We start from the raw sequence: 21,272 nt of genomic DNA, 5'->3' as shown, positions 1-21,272 counted from the left end.
AAATCAAATTTGGGCAAGGTGACGGCTCTCACTGGCCATGCTTGCTGGCCCTCACAAGTGGTTGCTCTTCGAGATTAAAAAAAAAAAAAAGGATAGAAAGTAGAAAAAAATAAAATTACAAATAATTGTCCTTGCTAGTGCTGGCCACGCACAGGCCACGCCTCTCATAAGACAAAATGGCTGACGCTGACAAAATTGCTCGAAATAACTAAATTCCTATTGTTGAGACAATTCAGTACTATAAAATTAAGCTGATGAAACTGTTCCATTCATTCACGGGACTATGTTCTTTTATCTTGTCCCACACATTTATTCGAACACCTAGAACCAAGTTTAGTTGGCAGGCCCCTAATTTTGCTTTCAACATTCAGTTTCTGTTGTAGGACACATCAACCCTAGTGACGTACTGTCACTTAACACTTGCTTCTTTTAGAGAGACGCTAGACTACATTTCATACATATAGAGAGCCCGAGAACCACTATCACATATATAGACTCATAATTTATTTTTTCATCTTCTTCTTTCTTCATGCAGTTGGATAAGAAGCTTCCGTGGCAAGACCACAGAGACCAGCCTTAGAGCTCACATCCTTCTGGATCCTCATGTACCCTTTTGAGATAGCTAGTATAAACACCTAGAGGGGGGTGAATAGGTGCACAAACAATTTATCGAAATACGGAAGCGATTCTTAGCAAACGATAGAAGGGAAATTCTCTCTTGATTAACAAAATGAAATACGATCAAGGTAGAGAGAGTGAGGAAGAGAAAATTGAACACATGATTTATAGTGGTTCGGCTTATTTCAAGCCTACGTCCACTCTTCCACACTGACAGCCCACCGGCTGGATTTCACTATGATCAAAAGAGAAGTTACAGCACAGCTTTGCCTTGATTCCACAGTGTAGATGTTCTACCACACCTCCTCAAGGTTTCTCACAAATATAGACTCTCTTTTGTATACAAGTATTCGCTCAAAGGAATTGTCTAAATAAAAAGGAGCTTCAGACTTTGGAATTCTTCTATCTCGCACACCTTGAACAACTAAGACCGTCTTCCTTATATACTCCTTTATGCTATCATACCCGTTGGCACTTACCAAAGGAGTTCCTCCAATCTACCCGTTGGACGGAATTAAAGGAACGTGTTGATAGCCCATCAATCCTGTTCGCCCATACAATCAGGATCTTGGTTTCCAAAAGTAGAACCTTCCAATAATATTTAGATAATCATCAAATCTTCAATCATCGAATCAATCTTGATCAATCAAAGGATTATGTTACGTCTTTTCCAGCCACGAGATCTTCTCCAGATGATAAGGTTAAATCCTTAACGAAACATCCAGTTCTGGATAACCTTTCTTCAACGGATTAGAGACTGTCAATGAGGATAGACTTTGATTCTTGAGTCTGGCTGTCCGGAGGTCTTCAGACTTTAAATAACAAAGTCTGCAAGCCTTCAGACTAGATTGATAGAAACGTTTTGTCAACTTCAAAACACTTCAAGAAGATTTCTCCAACAATCTCCCCCTTTTTGATGGTGACAAAACTTTCCTGCAGATTTGGATAACTTTGACCTGCAAAACATTTCTCAAACACATATGCATATCTTATAGAGATAAATGGCTAAAAGAATAACATTAGAATCTGCAACCACAGAAAATAGGTTAGTCTAGTATATGATAAAGCCATCCATAAGATATCAATACTCGTTAATAGAAGCAGTCAATTCCAAGTCTAGTTCAGTTCTCATCCAGACACAAAACAAAGTCAAACAGAGTTTAAACAACAAAACAATCCAACAAACAGTTTTAATGATTGAAAGTTTTTATTCATGTTCAAATCTTGCACCTCTCCCCCTTTTTGTCAGCATTAAAAGGTTGAGATGAAGTCAAGATTGCTTGGGAATACGGACAAGCTGGAAATCTTCCATAGACTGAACGATGCCTTCCAGCCTTTTGAAGTCTTCCTTTAGCTGAGCAATCTCCTCACTCTTGGCATTGGCCTGAATCTGAATAGAGAGGGCTTGGATCTTATCATTCAATGAACATGAAGAAACTTGACCCGCATTCTGCAATTTTTGAACCTCGCATCCCAAGGCATAAATTTGACCTTTCATCTCCAAGAGAATATCCATGATTCTGCGAAAATTTGCTGCATTATCTGTCTGAGTGCTTGCTTCGGCCCGATCTGATGGAGTAAATGCAGACGATGGTAGATCAGCATAATCTCGCAGGTTTGGCGATGAAGCTTCATGACCTTCCTCTGGAAATTGAGATGCATAAACATCCTCTGGGTCTGCAGGTGAGCGACTGACTCCTTCACTTGCATCAAGATATGAAGACTTCACTCCTTTCTCCTGATCTCCCCCTGTTTCCATGCCTACAGGTGGAGAAGAGATTTCCTCAGGTTCTCCTTCTTCTCTTCTTTCTTTTTCAAGTCTTTCTTCCTCTGCTTTTTGATTAGCTTCTCTTTCTTCTTCTTCCTTCTCCTCTGCTTCTTTCGTCATTTGTTCCGATTCTTTATGTGGAACAGGACGACTTAAATTCTTCAAAGCCATTGCAGAGATGGTGATGTCTTCGTTATCATCTTCATCCTCAACGAGGAGAGCTCTTCTTCTCTTGGATGGAGCAACCATGGGCTCCTTCCCTTTTCTCTTAGCTGCAGAAGATGTTTGATGAGATTTGGCAGGAGTCTTCTCCTTGAATTTCTCCAATTCCTTGCTTAGTTCCTTCAGACGCATTTTGGTCACCATTTTCAGTCCTACCACCATATGATTGCATGGTCGAACACAAAAGATTTGTGGAGGCTGAATATTCAGATGTCTGAATAACTTCGTAACAAGGCTTGGGTAAGGGAGTTGACCTCTCGTCCTTCATCATTGCTCTATACATGTGAAACATAACAAAGTGTGAGGGAGAGAAAACCTTTTTCCAAAGAGAATGGCATACATCAGCTTGGCCTCTGAACTTGAAACATCAGTCTTGGGGGTTGATTTTGGTCGGAGGCAATTAATCACAATCTTGTGAAGCAAGATGTTGAAAGCACTCATCCTTAAGTAGGTGATCTTCTCATCTGTTCTCCTGTCCTTCACCAGTTCAAGTGTGGCTCGAGCAATGGAAACTTTGATTGGTTGATATCTTCCTCTTTCAACTCCTAACACATCTGCCAGCATATTCATATCCACAACATAATCTTGGTCTTTAACGCTGAAGGAGAATCTATTCGCATCCAAAAAGCTAAGATTTGAATAGAAATATGCAGTTAATTCAGCATAAGCCTCGTATTGTCGAACAGAAGTTTTCAAGTTGAAGTTGATTGAACTTTTCCCTCAAGTTCACATTCACAGCATCCAGAAAATCAAAATCCACACTCCTAGGGTTTATTATCCCACGCTTCAGCAATTTCAAGTACAGATCCTTTTGTTCCTTCGATCTAAACAAATCTCCCATTTTTCCTTGAATTTCAGCCGCAATACCCATTTTTGGTTGAAATAGGCTGTACAGATTGTCATCATCATTCCCATCTACAGGATTCGGCCCCCAATCACGAGGATCACTTGGGATATTCGCAAGGGTTTCCTCAGCCACCCCTTTACGAGCAATTCCCAAACTTTCCATTTTCCGCAGAAAGATATATTCGTTCCTATATCCTTTGTCTTTAAGAAAGTCATCAACATAGTTCAAAGGAGTACGAATTCCTTTTAAGGCACGATATAGCTTGTAAATAAAAGCGGGCTTTTGAACTCTTACGGGGTCCGCATCCTCGATGATTTCTTCCCCGATGTTGATGAACAACGCCTTGAGGACTAGATGGTGGAGAATGACGCGCTGAGAATGTTGTGGGCTCGCTTGCTATTCTGGATTCACTTCTTCCTCAAGAAGATCGAAATGCGTAGGCCCCTCACTCATTCGCCGTGGTCCCCTGCTTGCAATTCTCGAAGACTTTCTTGAAGATGACATCTTTCTCAGTTTTTGGAAGATTCCTTGCTTGACTTTCCAAGGAAAGATGACAACTTTTTGAAGATTAAACAAAGAAGACAAACAGGAATGGAGGATCGATGCTTTCTAGGGTTTTTGAGAGTAAAAATGAAGAGGAATCGACAGTGCGCGATTGGTTAAAAAGAGGGATAAATGAACCGTCACAAAGGAAATAAAAAGATACCTTTTCAAAATAACTGTCTTTTTCCGCAAAAATAGCCATTTCAAAAATAACTTCCTTTTTGAAAATGAAACGATGCAATATTTTCGTCAATTAAATATAGCAACAATTTTAAATACAGTCTGACGATCGTACCTTTTCAAGATAAGATTAGAGAGAGAAAGACTTACAGTCTGACGGTTGTGCCAAGACTGTCTTTTAGATAAAGTCTTGTAAGTCTGAGTCTGAAAGTCTTTAGACTTTGATATCCTCATACCTCAAAATGTTGAGTCTGGAATGTATAGATTCAAATTGATTTTTCTCCAAAGGCTTTGTGAATATATTCGCCAGTTGATTCTTTGAGTCAACAAATTGAATTGAAACATCTCCATTTTGAACATGGTCTCTAATAAAGTGATGTCGAATCTCTATATGCTTTGCTCTTGAATGGAGAATTGGATTTTTGGTGAGGTTGATAGCGCTGGTGTTGTCGCAATTAATCTCCGTGCATGAGTCTTCAATTTCAAAGTCTCTTAGCTGTTGTTTTATCCATAGAATTTGCGAACAGCAGCTTCCAAGAACTACATACTCGCTTCGTTGTTGAAAGAGACACAAAGTGCTTTGTTTCCTTGAAAACCAAGACACTATCCCGCTTCCAAGCAACCGGCAAGTTCCCGAAGTGCTCTTTCTATCAACTCGCAACCGGCCGATCTGCGCCTCGAATACCCCGGAAGATTAAAGTCTCCTTCTTAGTACACCAAAGACCGATGCTTGATGATGAAGCAACGTATTTAATGATGCGTTTCGCAGCACTGAGATGAGATTCTCTAGGATCTGATTGAAACCTAGCACAGATGCAAACACTCAACAAAATGTCAGGTCTAGAAGCAGTAAGATAAAGAAGTGATCTAATGATGCTCCTGAACAGCTTTTGATCAACTTTCTTCCCTTCTTCATCTTTGTCTATCTTTAAAGAACTTGACATTGGTATGTCGGTCTTTTTGCACTTTTCCAGTCCAAACCTTTTGACAAGATTATTAACATATTTTTCTTGATAAATAAAAGTTCATTCCTTCAATTGTTTTACTTGAAGACCAAGAAAGAATGTTAGTTCTCCCATCATACTCATTTCAAACTCATCCTGCATAGACTTAGAAAATTTCTTGCACAGATTTTCATTAGAGGATCCAAAAATAATGTCATCCACATATATTTGGACAAGTAAGAAGCTTTTGTTTTCCTTTTTGATAAATAAAGTCGTATCTACTTTACCTTTGACAAAACCATTTTGTATTAAGAACTTACTTAATCTGTCGTACCAAGCCCGAGGTGCTTGCTTTAAACCATACAAAGCCTTTTTCCCAAGACCGAGTCCGGCTTCTTTAGGTCTTCAAACCCTGGTGGTTGTTCCACATAAACTTCCTCATGGATAAATCCATTTAGTAAGGCGCTTTTGACGTCCATTTGGAATAACCTGAAATTCTTATAACAAGCAAACGCAAGTAATAGTCGAATAGCTTCTAACCTTGCTACTTTTGGAGCGTAAGTCTCATCATAGTCTATTCCTTCTTCTTGCGTATATCCCTTGGCCATGAGTCTTGCTTTGTTTCCTACGACTTTTCCTTTCTCATTCATCTTGTTTCGAACACCCATTTAGCTCCAATAACAGTTTTACCTTTTGGTTTGGATGTCAATTCCCTGACATCATTAATGTTGAACTGCTCGAGCTCTTCTTGCATAGCTTCAATCCAGCTTTCATCAGATAAAGCTTCTTCTATGCTCTTTGGTTCAATTTCAGAAATGAGAGCCACAACACTAGACTCTTCTCGCCTTTTTGATCTGGTGTGAATTCCTTCATTAATTTCACCAATAATAAGATCTTTGGGATGACTAGACTTGTGCTTCCAGTTACTTGTTGATGTATCTGGTTAATGATCTCTCTCTTTGTTTAGATCTTCACGAACAACCTGATGCTGGTTTTCCAGAGTCTGAGATGCTTCTTGAGTTGTAGACTTTGGAGGATCTGGAGCAGGTTCAGACTCTTCTTGATGAGTCTGACTAGATTCATCTTGCGTTGAGTCTTGAAATTTGACATTCATTGACTCCTCCACAAACTGGCTCTTCTTGTTATAGACTCTGTAGGCTTTGTGAAATAGCTAGTACGAGTACCTAGAGGGGGGGTGAATAGGTATATAAAAAAAAAAATTCTCGAAGCTTGCACGATATTTAAACAATTAGAGAATTTGTAACAGTTAAAAATTCAATCGCAAGACCGAGTAAGGGAAAGAGAGAATTGAACACTCGTTTATAATGGTTCGGCTTGATTCAAGCCTACGTCCACTCTTCTGCACTGACAGCCGATTGGCTGGATTCCACTATGATCAAAGAGTTGTTACAGTGTTGATCTTCCTTGATTTCTAGGTGTAGATGATCTACCACACTCGCTCAAGGCGTTACCAAGTATAAACACTCTATGTGTACAATTTCGCTCGCCTCGACTAACAATCAAGGATCTTCGACTGGAATTTTTCTATCGATCACACACTTAAAACAACTAGAACATCTTCCTTTATACTCCTTCATGCCATCATAGCCGTTGGCACTTACCAAAGGAATTCCTCCAATCTACCCGTTGACGGAATCAATCAAGAAGATCATCCGAGCTATTTAAGGAATCGATGATAGCCCATCAATCGTTCGCCCATACAATCGGGATCTCGGTTTCCAAGAATAGAATAATCCAAGATTATTTCGTCGACCATCGGATCTTCAATTGATCTTAGATAAGAATTAAAGAATTCGAAATGATTATCCAACCAAAGAATCTATTCCAGAGGATAGAATCAAATCCTCAACCATAAACCTCAACTTTGGATTTCCTTCAACACCGGATTAGAAAGACTGCACGTGAGAATAATTTTGAGTCTTGAGTCTTGAGTCTTGAGTCTTGAGTCTTGAGATAACAAAGTCTTGAGACTATAAATTCTTGAGACTTTAACTATCGATATCCAGACTTAGATCGATAGAAATGTTTTGTCGCTTCAAAATATTCGGAAAGATTTCTCCAACAATCTCCCCTTTTTTATGGTGACAAAACTTTCTTGAAGATTTGAACAACTTTGACCTGCAAAAACATTTCTCAAGCAATATGGCTAACTCATAAAGATTAATAAACAACCAGACTCTACATCCACAGCAAATTGGTTAGTCTTTCATGAGTAATACCATGTAACAATACTTGATATAAATGCAACCAAACCAAGCATCAAAATCCACAACCAATTCAGTCTAACACTCAAGTTCAAGTTCTCAAGTCATACTCAAAAATAAACATAAACACAAAAGTCACTTCAAATAAAGTTTTAAAATAATGTTTGTTCAAATTGGTTCTCCCCTTTTTGTCATCATTAAAAAGAGGGTGAGAAAGGAGTCATGTCCGCTTGGGAATGCGCACGATCTGGAAATCCCCAATGGACTGGACTACTCCTTCGAGCTTCTTCAGATCTTCTCGCAGATGAGCTACCTCTTCTCTCTTCGCATTGGCTTGAAGTTGCAGAGCGAGGTCTTTGTATTTATCTTCCAGAGAGACTGAAGATGCTTGTCCAGCATGCTTCAAAGCTTGGATTTCACAGTCCAGAATATATATTTGGTTACGCATTTCCAGGAGAATATTCATGATACTACGAAGATCTACAGAATCATCCGTCTGTGTACTGGCATTGGCTTTCTCAGATGGTGTGTGTGCAGACGATGGCGCTTCTGAACGGTCTGGCAGATTTGGAATCGTCGTATCATCTTCTTCGTGCAATTGAGAGACCGAACTTCTTTCGGGTCTTCTCGGAGATTGTCTTAGATCTTCAGCAGCATGAGGTGGAGACCTCTCTTGCTCGCTAACTCCCCCGTCTCTAGGACATCGAAAGGGGAAGAGTGATGATCATGCTCTTGATTTCCCTTCTCTCCAGATTTATCGCAGACTGTTCTTTTCTTCTTCTCCTTCTTCCTCAACTTCTTTCTCCTTCTCCCTCTGTTCTTCTTCTTCTCTTTCTTCCTCAACTTCTTTCTCCTTCTCTCTCTGTTCTTCTTCTTCTCTGCTCTGCTGAAGTTCTGTCGGATAAGACACAGAACGTCTTGTTCTTGTCATGCTGGAATAGTGGGATCTTCATCATCTTCATCCTCATCCTCATCCTCCGGATAAGAGTTCTTTTCCTTTTTCGAAGAAGCACCAATGGCCTTCTTTCCTTTCCCTTTTGAAGCTGCATCGACTGGAGATTTCACTTTGAATTTCTCCATTGCCTTAGAGAGTTCTTGCAGACGCATCTTCATTAACATTTTCAGCCCTACCACCATCTTATCACACGTTCGAACACAAAAAGTATGTGGCGTTCAATATTCAGATGTCCAAGATCTTGGTCACTGCACTGTGATAAGGCAATTGTCCTTTGTCTTTTGACACCGCTTCCGTACATATGGAAAAGAATAGTGTGCGGGAGAGAAAACTTCCGTCCCGAGTTGATCGCATACATCAACTTTGCTTCGTAAAGAGACACGAAGTCTTTGAAGTAGACTTAGGTCTGAGACAATTGATCACAATCTTGTGAAGCACAATGTTGATGGCATTCATCCTGGAATAGATAATTTTCTTATCTACATCCCTATCTTTGACAAGATCCAGAGTAGTTCGAGCAGGTGAGACTTTGATTGGGAGATAGCGTCCCCGTTCAACTCCAACTATGTCCGCCAACATATTCACATCTACCACATAGACTTTGTCTCGAACACTGAATGAAATTCTATTTGCATCCAAAAAGCTAAGATTTGAATAGAAATAAGCGGTCGATGATCATACCCGTCTCAGTAGAGTCGAGCGAAAGTCTCAAGTTGAAGCAAATTCAACTTCTCTCTTAGGTTCAAGTTGATGGAATCCGTAAAGTCAAAATCGACACTTCTAGGGTTGATTACCCCTCTTTTCAACAGATCGTAATACACTTTTTCCCGATCCTTGGATTTAAACAAATCCATCCGATTTCCTTTCACCTTTGCCGCCACACCCATTTTAGGTTTAAATTCAAGGAACATTTTGTCATCATCGTTCCCGTCAATCGATTTTGTCCCGGCATACGAGGATCTCTTGGAATGTTCGCAAGTGCTTCCTCTGCTTTTCCTTTCGGGGCAATTCCCCATTCCTCCATTTTCTTCAGAAAAAGATACTCATTCCCATAATTTTTGTCCTTAAGGAAGTCATCTATATAGTTCAATGGAGTACTGTGCTTTTCAATGCACGATAAAGATTATACAAAAAGGAGGGCTTTTGAACTCTTACGGGTCGGCATCCTCGATTATCTCTTCTTCTTCCATTATGACTTGCACTTTGTGGGGCAGGAGATGCTGAATGACGTGGAGGAGAGCGAATCGGACTCGTCGCCGACTTGGTAAGTCTTCTTCCTCGTGAGATCGAAATGTGTCGGTCCCTTCTTCATTCTTTGTGGTCCCCTGTTTGCGATTCTTGATGATTTCCTCGAAGACGACATCTTTCTTTGTCTATTGGAGGATTCCTTCACTTGCTTTCCCAAGAAAAATGACCACTTTCTCGACGATGAACAAAGAGTAGAAACAAAGATCGAGAGGAGAGTGCTTTTTAGGGTTTTGAAAATTGGGGAAAGGAAAAACTGTATATATATAACTCAGTTTTTGAAAAAGGAAGTTCAATCGGTGCAAGGAAAGTGAACGATTACTTCTTTTCAAAATCGATAACTGCCAAAATTATTAAACAAAAGATCGTACCTTTTCGAGTTAATTATAACTAAATGACAATTAGTACCTTTTAGATGAAATACAACTTACGTCTTTAGCCATGAATGTCCGAGTCTCGGGACTTAGAGTCTAAGAGATCGAGTCTTAGAGTTGGTGAGTCTCTAGACTTTAACTTCTTCAAGCTTCAAAATGTTGAGTCTCGAGCGGATAAAGTCAAACTGATTCTTCTCCAAAGGCTTTGTGAATATGTCCGCTAGTTGACTTTTTGAATCAACAAATTGAATCGAGATTTCTCCATTTTGAATATGATCTCTAATAAAGTGATGTCGAATCTCAATATGCTTTGCTCTTGAATGAAGGATTGGATTTTTGGTGAGATTTATCGCACCGGTGTTGTCACATCGATTTCGTGCATGAGTCTTCAATGCCAAAGTCTTGTAGCTGTTGTTTTATCCATAGAATTTGCGAACAGCAGCTTCCAAGAGCTACATACTCGCTTCGTCGTTGAAAGAGCTACGTGCTTTGCTTCCTCGAAAACCAAGACACCGTTCTGTTTCCAAGTAGTTGACAAGTTCCGAAGTGCTCTTTCTATCGACTCGCAACCGGCCAGATCTCCGCATCGAGTATCCTAGAAGATTAAAGTCTCCCCTCTTTGGATACCAAAGACCGATGCTTGAAGATGAAGCAACGTATTTGATAATTCGTTTCACGGCAATGAGATGTGATTCTCTAGGATCCGATTGAAACCTAGCACAGATACAAACACTAAACAAAATATCAGGTCTAGAAGCAGTAAGATAAAGAAGTGAACCGATCATGCTCCCCGTACAGCTTTTTGATCTACTTTCTTCCCTTCTTCATCCTTGTCTATCTTCCGAGAACATGACATTGGTATGTCGATCTTTTTGCATTTTTCCAATCCAAACCTTTTGACAAGATCATTCGCATATTTTTCTTGATGGATGAAAGTTCCTTCCTTCATTTGTTTCACTTGGAGTCCAAGAAAGAATGTTAACTCTCCCATCATACTCATTTCAAATTCATCCCGCATAGACTTAGAAAATTTCTTGCAAAGACTTTCATTAGAGGATCCAAAAATAATGTCATCAACATATATTTGAACAAGTAAAAAGTTTTTGTTTTCCTTTTTGATAAACAAAGTAGTATCTACTTTACCTTTGACAAAACCATTTTGTAATAAAAACTTACTTAGTCTGTCGTACCAAGCTCGAGGTGCTTGCTTTAGACCATACAGAGCCTTTTTCAATCTGAAGACTGAGTTTGGCTTCTTTGGGTCTTCAAATCCAGGCGGTTGTTCCACATAAACTTCCTCATGGATAAATCCATTTAGGAAAGCACTTTTGACGTCCATTTGGAATAACCTGAAATTTTTGTAACAAGCAAACGCAAGTAATAGACGAATAGCTTCTAACCTTGCAACGGGTGCGTAAGTCTCGTCATAGTCTATTCCTTCTTCTTGCGTATACCCTTTGGCCACGAGTCTTGCTTTGTTTCGTACGACTTTTCCTTTTCGTTCATTTTGTTCCCGAATACCCATTTGGTTCCAATAACAGTTTTACCTTTTGGTTTAGATGTCAATTCCCGACATCATTGATTTTGAACTGTCTAAGCTCTTCTTGCATAGCTTCGATCCAGCTTTCATCGATAAAGCTTCTTCTATGCTTTTTGGTTCAATTTCGAGATGAGAGCCACAAGACTAGATTCTTCATGCCTTTTTGATCCGGTGCAGATTCCTTCATTAAGTTCGCCAATAATAAGATCTTTGGGATGACTGGATTTGTGCTTCCGGTTACTGTGTTGATGATCTCTTTCTTTATTTGATTCTCCATGAGCGTCTTGATGATGGACTTCCGTAATCCGAGATGCTTCTTGAGATGTAGACATTTGAAGATCTAGAGCGGATTCAGTCTCTTCGTGCACCGAGTCCGGCCGGATTCATCTTGCACCGAGTCTTGGAATTTGACATTCATTGATTCTTCCACAGACCGGCTTTTTTGTTGTAGACTCGTAGGCTTTGCTTGATGTAGAATATCCAAGGAAGATGCCTTCATCTCGATCTTTCTTCAAACTTACCAACTCGATCATTTGCATTTTTCAAAATAAAGCATTTGCAACCGAACACATGAAAGTATGAAACAATAGGCTTCTTACCTTTGAACAATTCATAGGGGGTTTTGTCAAGAATAGGTCTTAGAAAGACTCTATTTATAATATAGCAAGCAGTTGAAACAAACTTCAGCCCAAAATCGTGAAGAAATTTTACTTTCAATTAAAAGTGTTCTAGCCATTTCTTGAAGAGATCTATTCTTTCTTTCCACAACTCCATTTTGCTCGAGTATACGGAGAGGAAAACATGTGATTAACACCAGATTTATCACGGAATCTCGTAAAATCTTGATTTTCAAATTCACTTCCATGATCTGTTCTTATACTAGAAATAACACATCCTTTTTCATTTTGAACCTTTTTAGCAAACTTTTCAAAGTACGAAAAGGTTTCTGATTTATTTGCAAGAAAATATACCTGTAAAACGAGAGTAATCATCTACAATTACTAGACAATATTTCTTACCTCCAATGCTCGGGTTCTTGTTGGTCCGAAGAGATCCATATGAAGCAATCGTATTACATGATTAGTAGATACATGATTTATTTGCTTAAATGAATTTCTTACCTTTCCTGTAATGCATGGAGTGCATAAGTCGACTTTTGGTATGGCGTTTAGGTAGACCTCGAACAAGCTGTTTTGAAGAGATTTTGGCTAATTGCTTCTTGTTGATATGGCCAAGTTTTCTGTGCCATAGAATTGCTTCATCTTGAATTGAGATTAAGCATTGTTCTTCATTTGGCTTTACATCAAGGAGGTAGATGTTTCCATGCCTTCGACCCATGAAAGATCGAGTCGAATCTTTGCTAATTCCGTAACATATGCCTTCTTGAAAGAAGATCTTGTAACCAGTATCACACAATTGGCTAATGCTGAGTAGATTGTAGTTGAGTCCTTCCACTAGAGAGACATTGCTTATTGTGAGATTTCCAATTTTCGCAATTCCGAATCCCACAATACTTCCTTTGCTATTTCCTCCGAATGAAACTTTTCCACCATTTACTTTAATAAGCTTTATGAAACATTTTGAGTCTCCTGTCATGTGTCTTGAGCATCCGCTGTCAAGATACCACTTTACCTTCTTTTTGACAGAGACCTCAAATTCACCGGTCCGAGTCCGATCCCAGTCCGAGTCCGATTGCGCCATTAGACACAGTTGGCATATTCCTCATCACTCTCTTCACACTCGTATCGCTCCGTGTTTCGGCTTTAAGAGCTTTTCGAAATTTCTCAGCTTTTCCTCTTTTCTTTTCAGAAGAGGACAGTTGGGTCCGATGTGTCCCTTCTTTTTACATTCGAAGCAAACTACTTCTTTGTTTGGTTCTCATCATCAACAGACTTGGTCTCGCTGTCTCGAGAACTTTGTTTCTTTGGGATGAACCTTCGCCTTTTCTATTCAGTTTTCTGAATCTTCTTATCATGAGGGCGAGCTCCTCATCATCCATATCATCTTCGAATCTGCATCATCGAATCATCATTTGATTTTAGTGCAATAGATTTCTTACCTCTTGGATCTTCGTCTTCATTAATTCTGTTCCACTTCGTAAGATCGAAGAGTTCCAATCGTTCGTCTACGAGATAATGGCATGATTCTTTGCGTCTCTCTTATTGAAGTCTTTATATGATTCCAATCCTTGGAGAGTCCACGTAGAAGCTTGTTCACCTTCATGGGATCAGAAATTTTTGTCCTTGGTTCTCAAGACCATTGACAATATCTCGTAAAACGACTAAACATGTCGTTATAGATTCTCCTGGTTTCATTTTGAAGGATTCATATTGACCAAGAAGAATGTTAATTCGGTCTCCTTCACTCGATCCGTCCCTTCATAAGTGATATGTAACCTGTCCCTGACTTCTTTTGCTGTGACACAAGAAGATATTCTGTTATATTCAGTTGGTGACAAAGCACAATATAAAGAATAAATTGCTTTAGCATCGAGTGCTTGTCTCTTGTTTATTTCTTCTTGAGACATTCCGCTGGTTTCAACGGTTTCTTTTCCTCTTTCAGTGATTGATGCAGCAGCAGGAGTGATTCCTTTTTCCACTACGTCCCATTCCGAGGATCCTTTGATCGTAGGAAAGCTTTCATCTTGTTCTTCCGATGTTGTAATCCTTTCCATCGAAGTAGGGAGGTCTGGTATTGCTTTGCCCCTCCATCAGCCCCGGTGCTAGCATACTAGCCATGGATCTTTTACTCGAAGTAAAACACTTCAAACAAAGTAAGAACACGGGCTCGATACCAATTGAAATAGCTAGTACGAGTACCTAGAGGGGGTGAATAGGTATATAAAAAAAAATTTCTCGAAGCTTGCACGATATTTAAACAATTAGAGAATTTGCAACAGTTAAAAATTCAATCGCAAGACCGAGTAAGGGAAAGAGAGAATTGAACACTCGTTTATAGTGGTTCGGCTTGATTCAAGCCTACGTCCACTCTTTCGCACCGACCAGCCGATTGGCTGGATTCCACTATGATCAAAGAGTTGTTAAGTGTTGATCTTCCTTGATTTCTAGGTGTAGATGATCTACCACACTCGCTCAAGGCGTTACCAAGTATAAACACTCTCTCGTGTACAATTTCGCTCGCCTCGACTAACAATCAAGGATCTTCGAGACTGGAATTTTTCTATCGATCACACACTTAAAACAACTAGAACATCTTCCTTTTATACTCCTTCATGCCATCATAGCCGTTGGCACTTACCAAAGGAATTCCTCCAATCTACCCGTTGGACGGAATCAATCAAGAAGATCATCCGAGCTATTTAAGGAATCGATGATAGCCCATCAACTCGTTCGCCCATACAATCGGGATCTCGGTTTCAAGAATAGAATAATCCAAGATTATTTCGTCGACCATCGGATCTTCAATTGATCTTAGATAAGAATTAAAGAATTCGAAATGATTATCCAACCAAAGAATCTATTCCAGAGGATAGAATCAAATCCTCAACCATAAACCTCGACTTTGGATTTCCTTCAACACTGGATTAGAAAGACTGTCAGTGAGAATAATTTTGAGTCTTGAGTCTTGAGTCTTGAGTCTTGAGATAACAAAGTCTTGAGACTATAAATTCTTGAGACTTTAACTATCGATATCCGACTTAGACCGATAGAAATGTTTTGTCGCCTTCAAAATATTCTGGAAAGATTTCTCCAACACTTTGCTTGATGTAGAATATCCAAGGAAGATACCTTCATCTGATCTTTCTTCAAACTTTCCAACTCGATCTTTTGCATTTTTCAATATAAAACATTTGCAACCGAATACATGAAAGTATGAAACAATAGGCTTCTTATATTTGAATAACTCATAAGGGGTTTTCTGTAGAATAGGTCTTAAGAAGACTCTATTGATGATATAGCATGCTGTTGAAACAGCTTCAGCCCAAAATCGTGAAGAAATTTTACTTTCAATTAAAAGAGTTCTAGCCATTTCTTGAAGAGATATGTTCTTTCTTTCCACAACTCCATTTTGCTGAGGAGTATATGGAGAGGAGAACACATGCTTAAAGCCAGATTCATCACAAAATTTTGTAAAACTTGATTTTCAAATTCACCTCCGTTCTGTTCTTATACTAGAGATAACACATCCTTTTTCATTTTGAACCTTTTTAGCAAATTTTTCAAAATACGAAAAGGTTTCGGACTTACTTGCAAGGAAATATACCCATGTAAAACGGGAGTAATCATCAACAATTACTAGGCAATATTTCTTACCCCCAATACTCTGAGTTCTGGTTGGTCCGAAGAGATCCATATGCAGCAACTGTAGTACATGATTAGTAGAGACATGATTTATTGGCTTAAATGAATTTCTTACCTGCTTTCCCAGAATACATGGAGTGCATGGATTAGTCTTTTGGTATGGCAATTTGGGTAGACCTCGAACTAGCTATTTTGATGAGATTTTGGCTAATTGCTTCATGTTGACATGACCAAGCTTTTTGTGCCATAAGCTTGCTTCGTCTTGAATTGAGATAAGACATTGCGATTCATTTGGTTTCACATCTAGAAGATAGATATTTCCATGTCTTCGACCCATGAAGGATTGAGTAGAGTCTTTACCGATTCCGAACATGTTCCTTCTTGAAAGAAGATCTTGAAACCAAAGTATCACACAATTGACTAATGCTGAGAAGATTGTAATTGAGTCCTTCCACTAAGGAAACATTACTTATTGTGAGAGTTCCAATTTTCACGGTTCCAAATCCCACAATACTTCATTTGCTGTTTCCTCCAAATGAAACTTTTCCACCATTTACTTGAGCAAGCTTTATAAAACAATTTGAGTCTCCCTGTCATGTGTCTTGAACATCCACTGTCAAGATACCACTTTACCTTTTTCTTGACGGAGACCTGCATTTAAAATAAAGTCTCAAGCTTTCTTTGGTACCCAAATTTTCTTGGGTCCTTTGGTGTTAGTAAGATAAACAGTATTAGCCCATACTTTCTTAACAGGTTTCCATACCATAGGACACTCTTTTTCAAAGTGATCCGGACTGTTGCACTTTGAACATCTGAGAGCATTTCTACCTACAGGTTTTACAAAAACTTTCTTGAAATGATTTTTGTAAGCCTCTTTCGAGGGTCTTTTCTTAATTCTTTCTTTTACTTTAGGAAAATCAATCAAGGGAATTGTTTCTGCTGTCATACCTAGACCAGACTTATTGAAGTAAAGTCTTTGAGCTGAAATAATTTTTTCAAGTTTCTCAGACCCTATTGAAAATTTCTTTGAAATATTTGATAAGTCTGTTTTTAAAAGATTATTTTCTTTTAAAAGATTATCTTCATTTTCTTTAAGAGTGGAAACAGTCAAGTCTAGACTTTTAACTCTTTCTACTAAAACATTTTCCTTTTGTTTTAGAGCTGAGTTTTCCTTTTTCAGTTCGGAAATTCTTTTGAGAGAAGTCTTAAGACTAAAACACAGTTCATCAATGTATTTAGAAACTTTGACAGGAATTTTAAAATTACTTGTCTCAAATTCACTGTCCGAGTCCGATCCAGTCTAATCCAGTCCGAGTCCGATTGTGCCATCGACATAGATTGGCATATTCATTATCACTTTCTTCACACTCGTATCACCTGTGTTTCGGCTTTGAGAGCTTTTCGAAATTTTTCAGCTTTTCCCTCTTCTTCTTCTTCGAAGAGGACGGTTGGGTCCGATGTGTCCCTTTTTCTTGCATTCAAAGCAGACTACATCTTTATTTGGTTCCTCATCATCAACGAGACTTGGTCTACTGTCTTTGAAAGCTTTGTTTCTTTGAGTTGAACCTTCTTCCTTTTCTATTCAGTTTTCTGAATCTTCTTATCATGAGAGCAAGCTCCTCATCGTCCATATCATCTTCAGAATCTGTATCATCGAATCATCATTTGATCTTAATGCAATGGATTTCTTACCTTTTGGATCTTCATCTTCATTGATCCGTTCCACTTCATAAGACTGAAGAGTTCCAATCAGCTCGTCGACAAATAGTGGCATAATTCTTTGCGTTTCTCTTATCGAAGTCTTTATGTGATTCCAATCCTTGGAGAGTCCACGCAGTAGCTTGTTTACCTTCATGGGATCAGAAATTTTTTGTCCTTGATTCTCAAGACCATTGACAATATCTGTAAAACGGCTAAACATGTCGGTTATAGATTCTCCCTGGTTTCATTTTGAAGGCTTCATATTGACCGAGAAGAATGTTAATTTCGGTTTCCTTCACTCGATCTGTTCCTTCATAGGTGATATGCAATCTGTCCCGAGACTTCTTTTGCTATAACACAAGAAGATATTCTATTATATTCAGTTGGTGACAAAGCACAATATAAAGAGTAAATTGATTTTGCATCGAGTGCTTGTCTCTTGTTTATCTCTTCCTGAGTCATTCCGCTGGTCTCAATAGTTTCTTTCCCTCTTTCAGAGACTGATGCAGCTGTAGGAGTAATTCCTTTTTTTACAACGTCCTATTCCAGAGGATCCTTTGATCATAAGAAAGCTTTCATCTTGTTTTTCCAGATGTTGTAATCCTTTCCATCAAAGTAGGGTGGTCTGGTATTGCTTTGCCCTTCCATCAGCCCTGGTGCTAGCATACTAGCCATGGATCTTTAACTCTGAAGTAAAACACTTCAAACAAAGTGAGTACACGGGCTCTGATACCAATTGAGATAGCTAGTATAAACTCCTAAAGGGGGGTGAATAGGTGCACAAACAATTTATCGAAATACGGAAGCGATTCTTAGCAAACGATAGAAGGGAAATTCTCTCTTGATTAACAAAATGAAATACGATCAAGGTAGAGAGAGTGAGGAAGAGAAAATTGAACATAGGATTTATAGTGGTTCGGCTTATTTCAAGCCTACGTCCACTCTTCCGCACTGACAGCCCACCGGCTGGATTTCACTATGATCAAAAGAGAAGTTACAGCACAGCTTTGCCTTGATTCCACAGTGTAGATGTTCTACCACACCTCCTCAAGGTTTCTCACAAATATAGACTCTCTTTTGTATACAAGTATTCGCTCAAAGGAATTGTCTAAACAAAAAGGAGCTTCAGACTTTGGAATTCTTCTATCTCGCACACCTTGAACAACTAAGACCGTCTTCCTTATATACTCCTTTATGCCATCATACCCGTTGGCACTTACCAAAGGAGTTCCTCCAATCTACCCGTTGGATGGAATCAATTAGGAAGATTGTTCAAGCTATTAAAGGAACGTGTTGATAGCCCATCAATCCTGTTCGCCCATACAATCAGGATCTTGGTTTCCAAAAGTAGAACCTTCCAATAATATTTAGATAATCATCGAATCTTCAATCATCGAATCAATCTTGATCAATCAAAGGATTCTGTTACGTCTTTTCCAGCCACGAGATCTTCTTTAGATGATAAGGTTAAATCCTTAATGAAACATCCAGTTCTGGATAACATTTCTTCAACGGATTAGAGACTGTCAATGAGGATAGACTTTGATTCTTGAGTCTGGCTGTCCGGAGGTCTCGGACTTTAAATAATGAGTGCAAGCCTTCAGACTAGACTGATAGAAACGTTTTGTCAACTTCAAAACACTTCAAGAAGATTTCTCCAACACCTTTCACTCCCCACCCGGTGCCCCACGAATTCTTCATCAGCCAATACTTGCTCCCGCTAGAGCCGAGGTCTTCCCATACCCGACTGCCGTGACCGCGTGGTCGATGTCGGTCCCACATGAGCCTGTGAACACGCCGCTGAGTAGAATTGGAAATTATACCCGCCCCCTCAATTGCCACCGAGATTGGCTGGTTTGCCACGGCCTACAAGAGGGCCTTCTCGTTGTTGGCCGGCACATCCCGATACCCAGTTATTGAGGCTGCCTGGTTTGCCGTCTTGGCCGTATTGCAGGTCCCGTCAATTCCCTAGTAAGGATAGTTCGCCTCAGTCGTGAGGCCACCATTGCTTACAATGAACTTGAAGGCACTGTCCATGAGCCCGCCCATGCAACCATCATCGTTATCATCACAATCCACGAGTTCTTGCACCGAGAGTGGCACCAACTTCCCTTTCTTGATCATGGTAATCCCTTCCATAGCTGCCACAGCCGAGAATGCCCAACAACTTCCTGCAAAAGGAGACAGTAAAATGAATTACAAAGAGACATATGTACACATGTAGTATGATGGGCGTAAAAGGAATGTAACAGTGAATTACAGATAATATTGTTAGCTGCTATATGCACAACTGTTGCCTCTTTTCAACAGCTTGAGTACGACATGAGAATTTTGACATTTTAGCCGGACAAGTTTTGATATTTCACTCACCACAGCCGCCTTGATCCTTAACAGGTGTCACAGCCTTCTTGGTTCGCCAGTCTAAGGTAGCTGGAATGGCGGTGAAGTTGGCATACTTGAACAGTTTTTTTTCGCCAGAGGACAGGACCCTTGTGGGCCTCCTCTTGTAGCCGGTGTAGGAAGCGCGGAACTCCTCATTGGTTAGGTCTGCGAACTTATTCACAGCCATTTTATACCCCACGTCCTTACCATTATTAAAGGCGTTGATGCGCTTAACGTTCTCTTTAAATATCTCATACCGTTTTGCCTTTTCGACGGTGTCTTTGTAGACACGCCCGTGGATTGCCATCCACTCCTCATGTTGCTTTAACAACTGTTCCTCTTCAAGAGGGCGACAAAGCGTTTTCGAAACAGAAACTATAATGACCAAAAGAGCAGCTGATGTGAGGAATGAAAATTGGTTTTGTTTGGCCATAGCCGTGCTCTGGGTACTGTCTAGGACACAATTGGAGTGACTTGGTGAGTCGTAACTTTCAGTTTGTGCACGAGGAACTCCAAATGGGTGTGTTGGGTTTTTATAGACAAAATGCTGCTCAACTGTCGTCACTCTCACTCTCTCTCGATAATGCTTCAGTGGACCCTCTCCTCCTCCTTTGTGCCTGGATAGCTGTTGCGACTTAGACCCCCAAAAATTAAGCTTGCTATTGCACCCTCATCTGAATTGCACGGGTGCAATTGAAGTGACTCTGGTTGTCATTGACTGATGGGTGATTAATCAAAATGCTACCATTCAACATTGTCATGTAGTGCTATAGTTCTAAGAGGCTTGTGCGTTGTTATACGTGGATGTGCACTTGCATCTATGTTTGCCTTCCAATCATCGGCAAGTTATTACTAGTTTTCTACAGTAAAACAACTAGCTTGGGTCAGCATCTGCTAATAAAATATTATTGATCTTGAAGGTGTGATTCTTTGCCAATGAATTGGTGCCACGTAAATAGCATAAATAACTGAGATTGGCTGGTGGTGCGCTTCAAGAAAACTGAACTTCTACACTGAAATCGTATTTTATGACCAATATCAACTTTGGACGACCATTGGCTGAGTTCCCATTTTGCTTAACTATATCAACGTGTTTTCTAGGTTTGGGAAGTGCTTCTAGATTCCTATGTTTGGAAATAAGAATGTAACTCACTCAAGCTCGTGAGCTATTCAAGTTTGACTTAGATTACTCAAATGCTACCTGATTCTTTTGCTCAAAAACTCGTCTGGGAAGTATAAATAAAATAATCTATTTTTAGAATAGAAATTGATTTCTAAAATAGAAGGGTTATCATTCATCTCAAGGATAAATGAACAAAAAGGTTTCCTTGCCAGGGAAAACAAGATAGTAGTCTAGATCGTTATTTGAGGCCAATAAATGCTAATAGTGCTGTCCACGTCAAAAGGGTACATATGATATGTGGATATACTTTATGGAAGGACTACATGTAGTGGATTTTTAAGAG

The 21,272-nt window shown here is 39.5% G+C and overlaps 1 protein-coding gene across 1 annotated transcript; it reads right to left on the bottom strand.

Moving 5' to 3' along the window:
- Positions 1–320: 320 nt before the first annotated feature.
- On the bottom strand, positions 321–20,304 carry LOC104442613 (senescence-specific cysteine protease SAG12). The gene is given in 5 exon segments (XM_018871998.2): positions 321–610; positions 19,089–19,152; positions 19,155–19,242; positions 19,244–19,595; positions 19,795–20,304. Coding segments are annotated over 5 exon segments (1,032 nt in total). The 5' UTR covers positions 20,240–20,304; the 3' UTR covers positions 321–527.
- Positions 20,305–21,272: the final 968 nt, after the last annotated feature.

The sequence above is a fragment of the Eucalyptus grandis genome, chromosome 4, assembly GCF_016545825.1.
Source record: "Eucalyptus grandis isolate ANBG69807.140 chromosome 4, ASM1654582v1, whole genome shotgun sequence".
Taxonomy (NCBI): domain Eukaryota; kingdom Viridiplantae; phylum Streptophyta; class Magnoliopsida; order Myrtales; family Myrtaceae; genus Eucalyptus; species Eucalyptus grandis.
The sequence above is the reverse complement of the archived record's forward strand: the minus strand, read 5'-3'. Positions and strand labels throughout refer to the sequence as shown.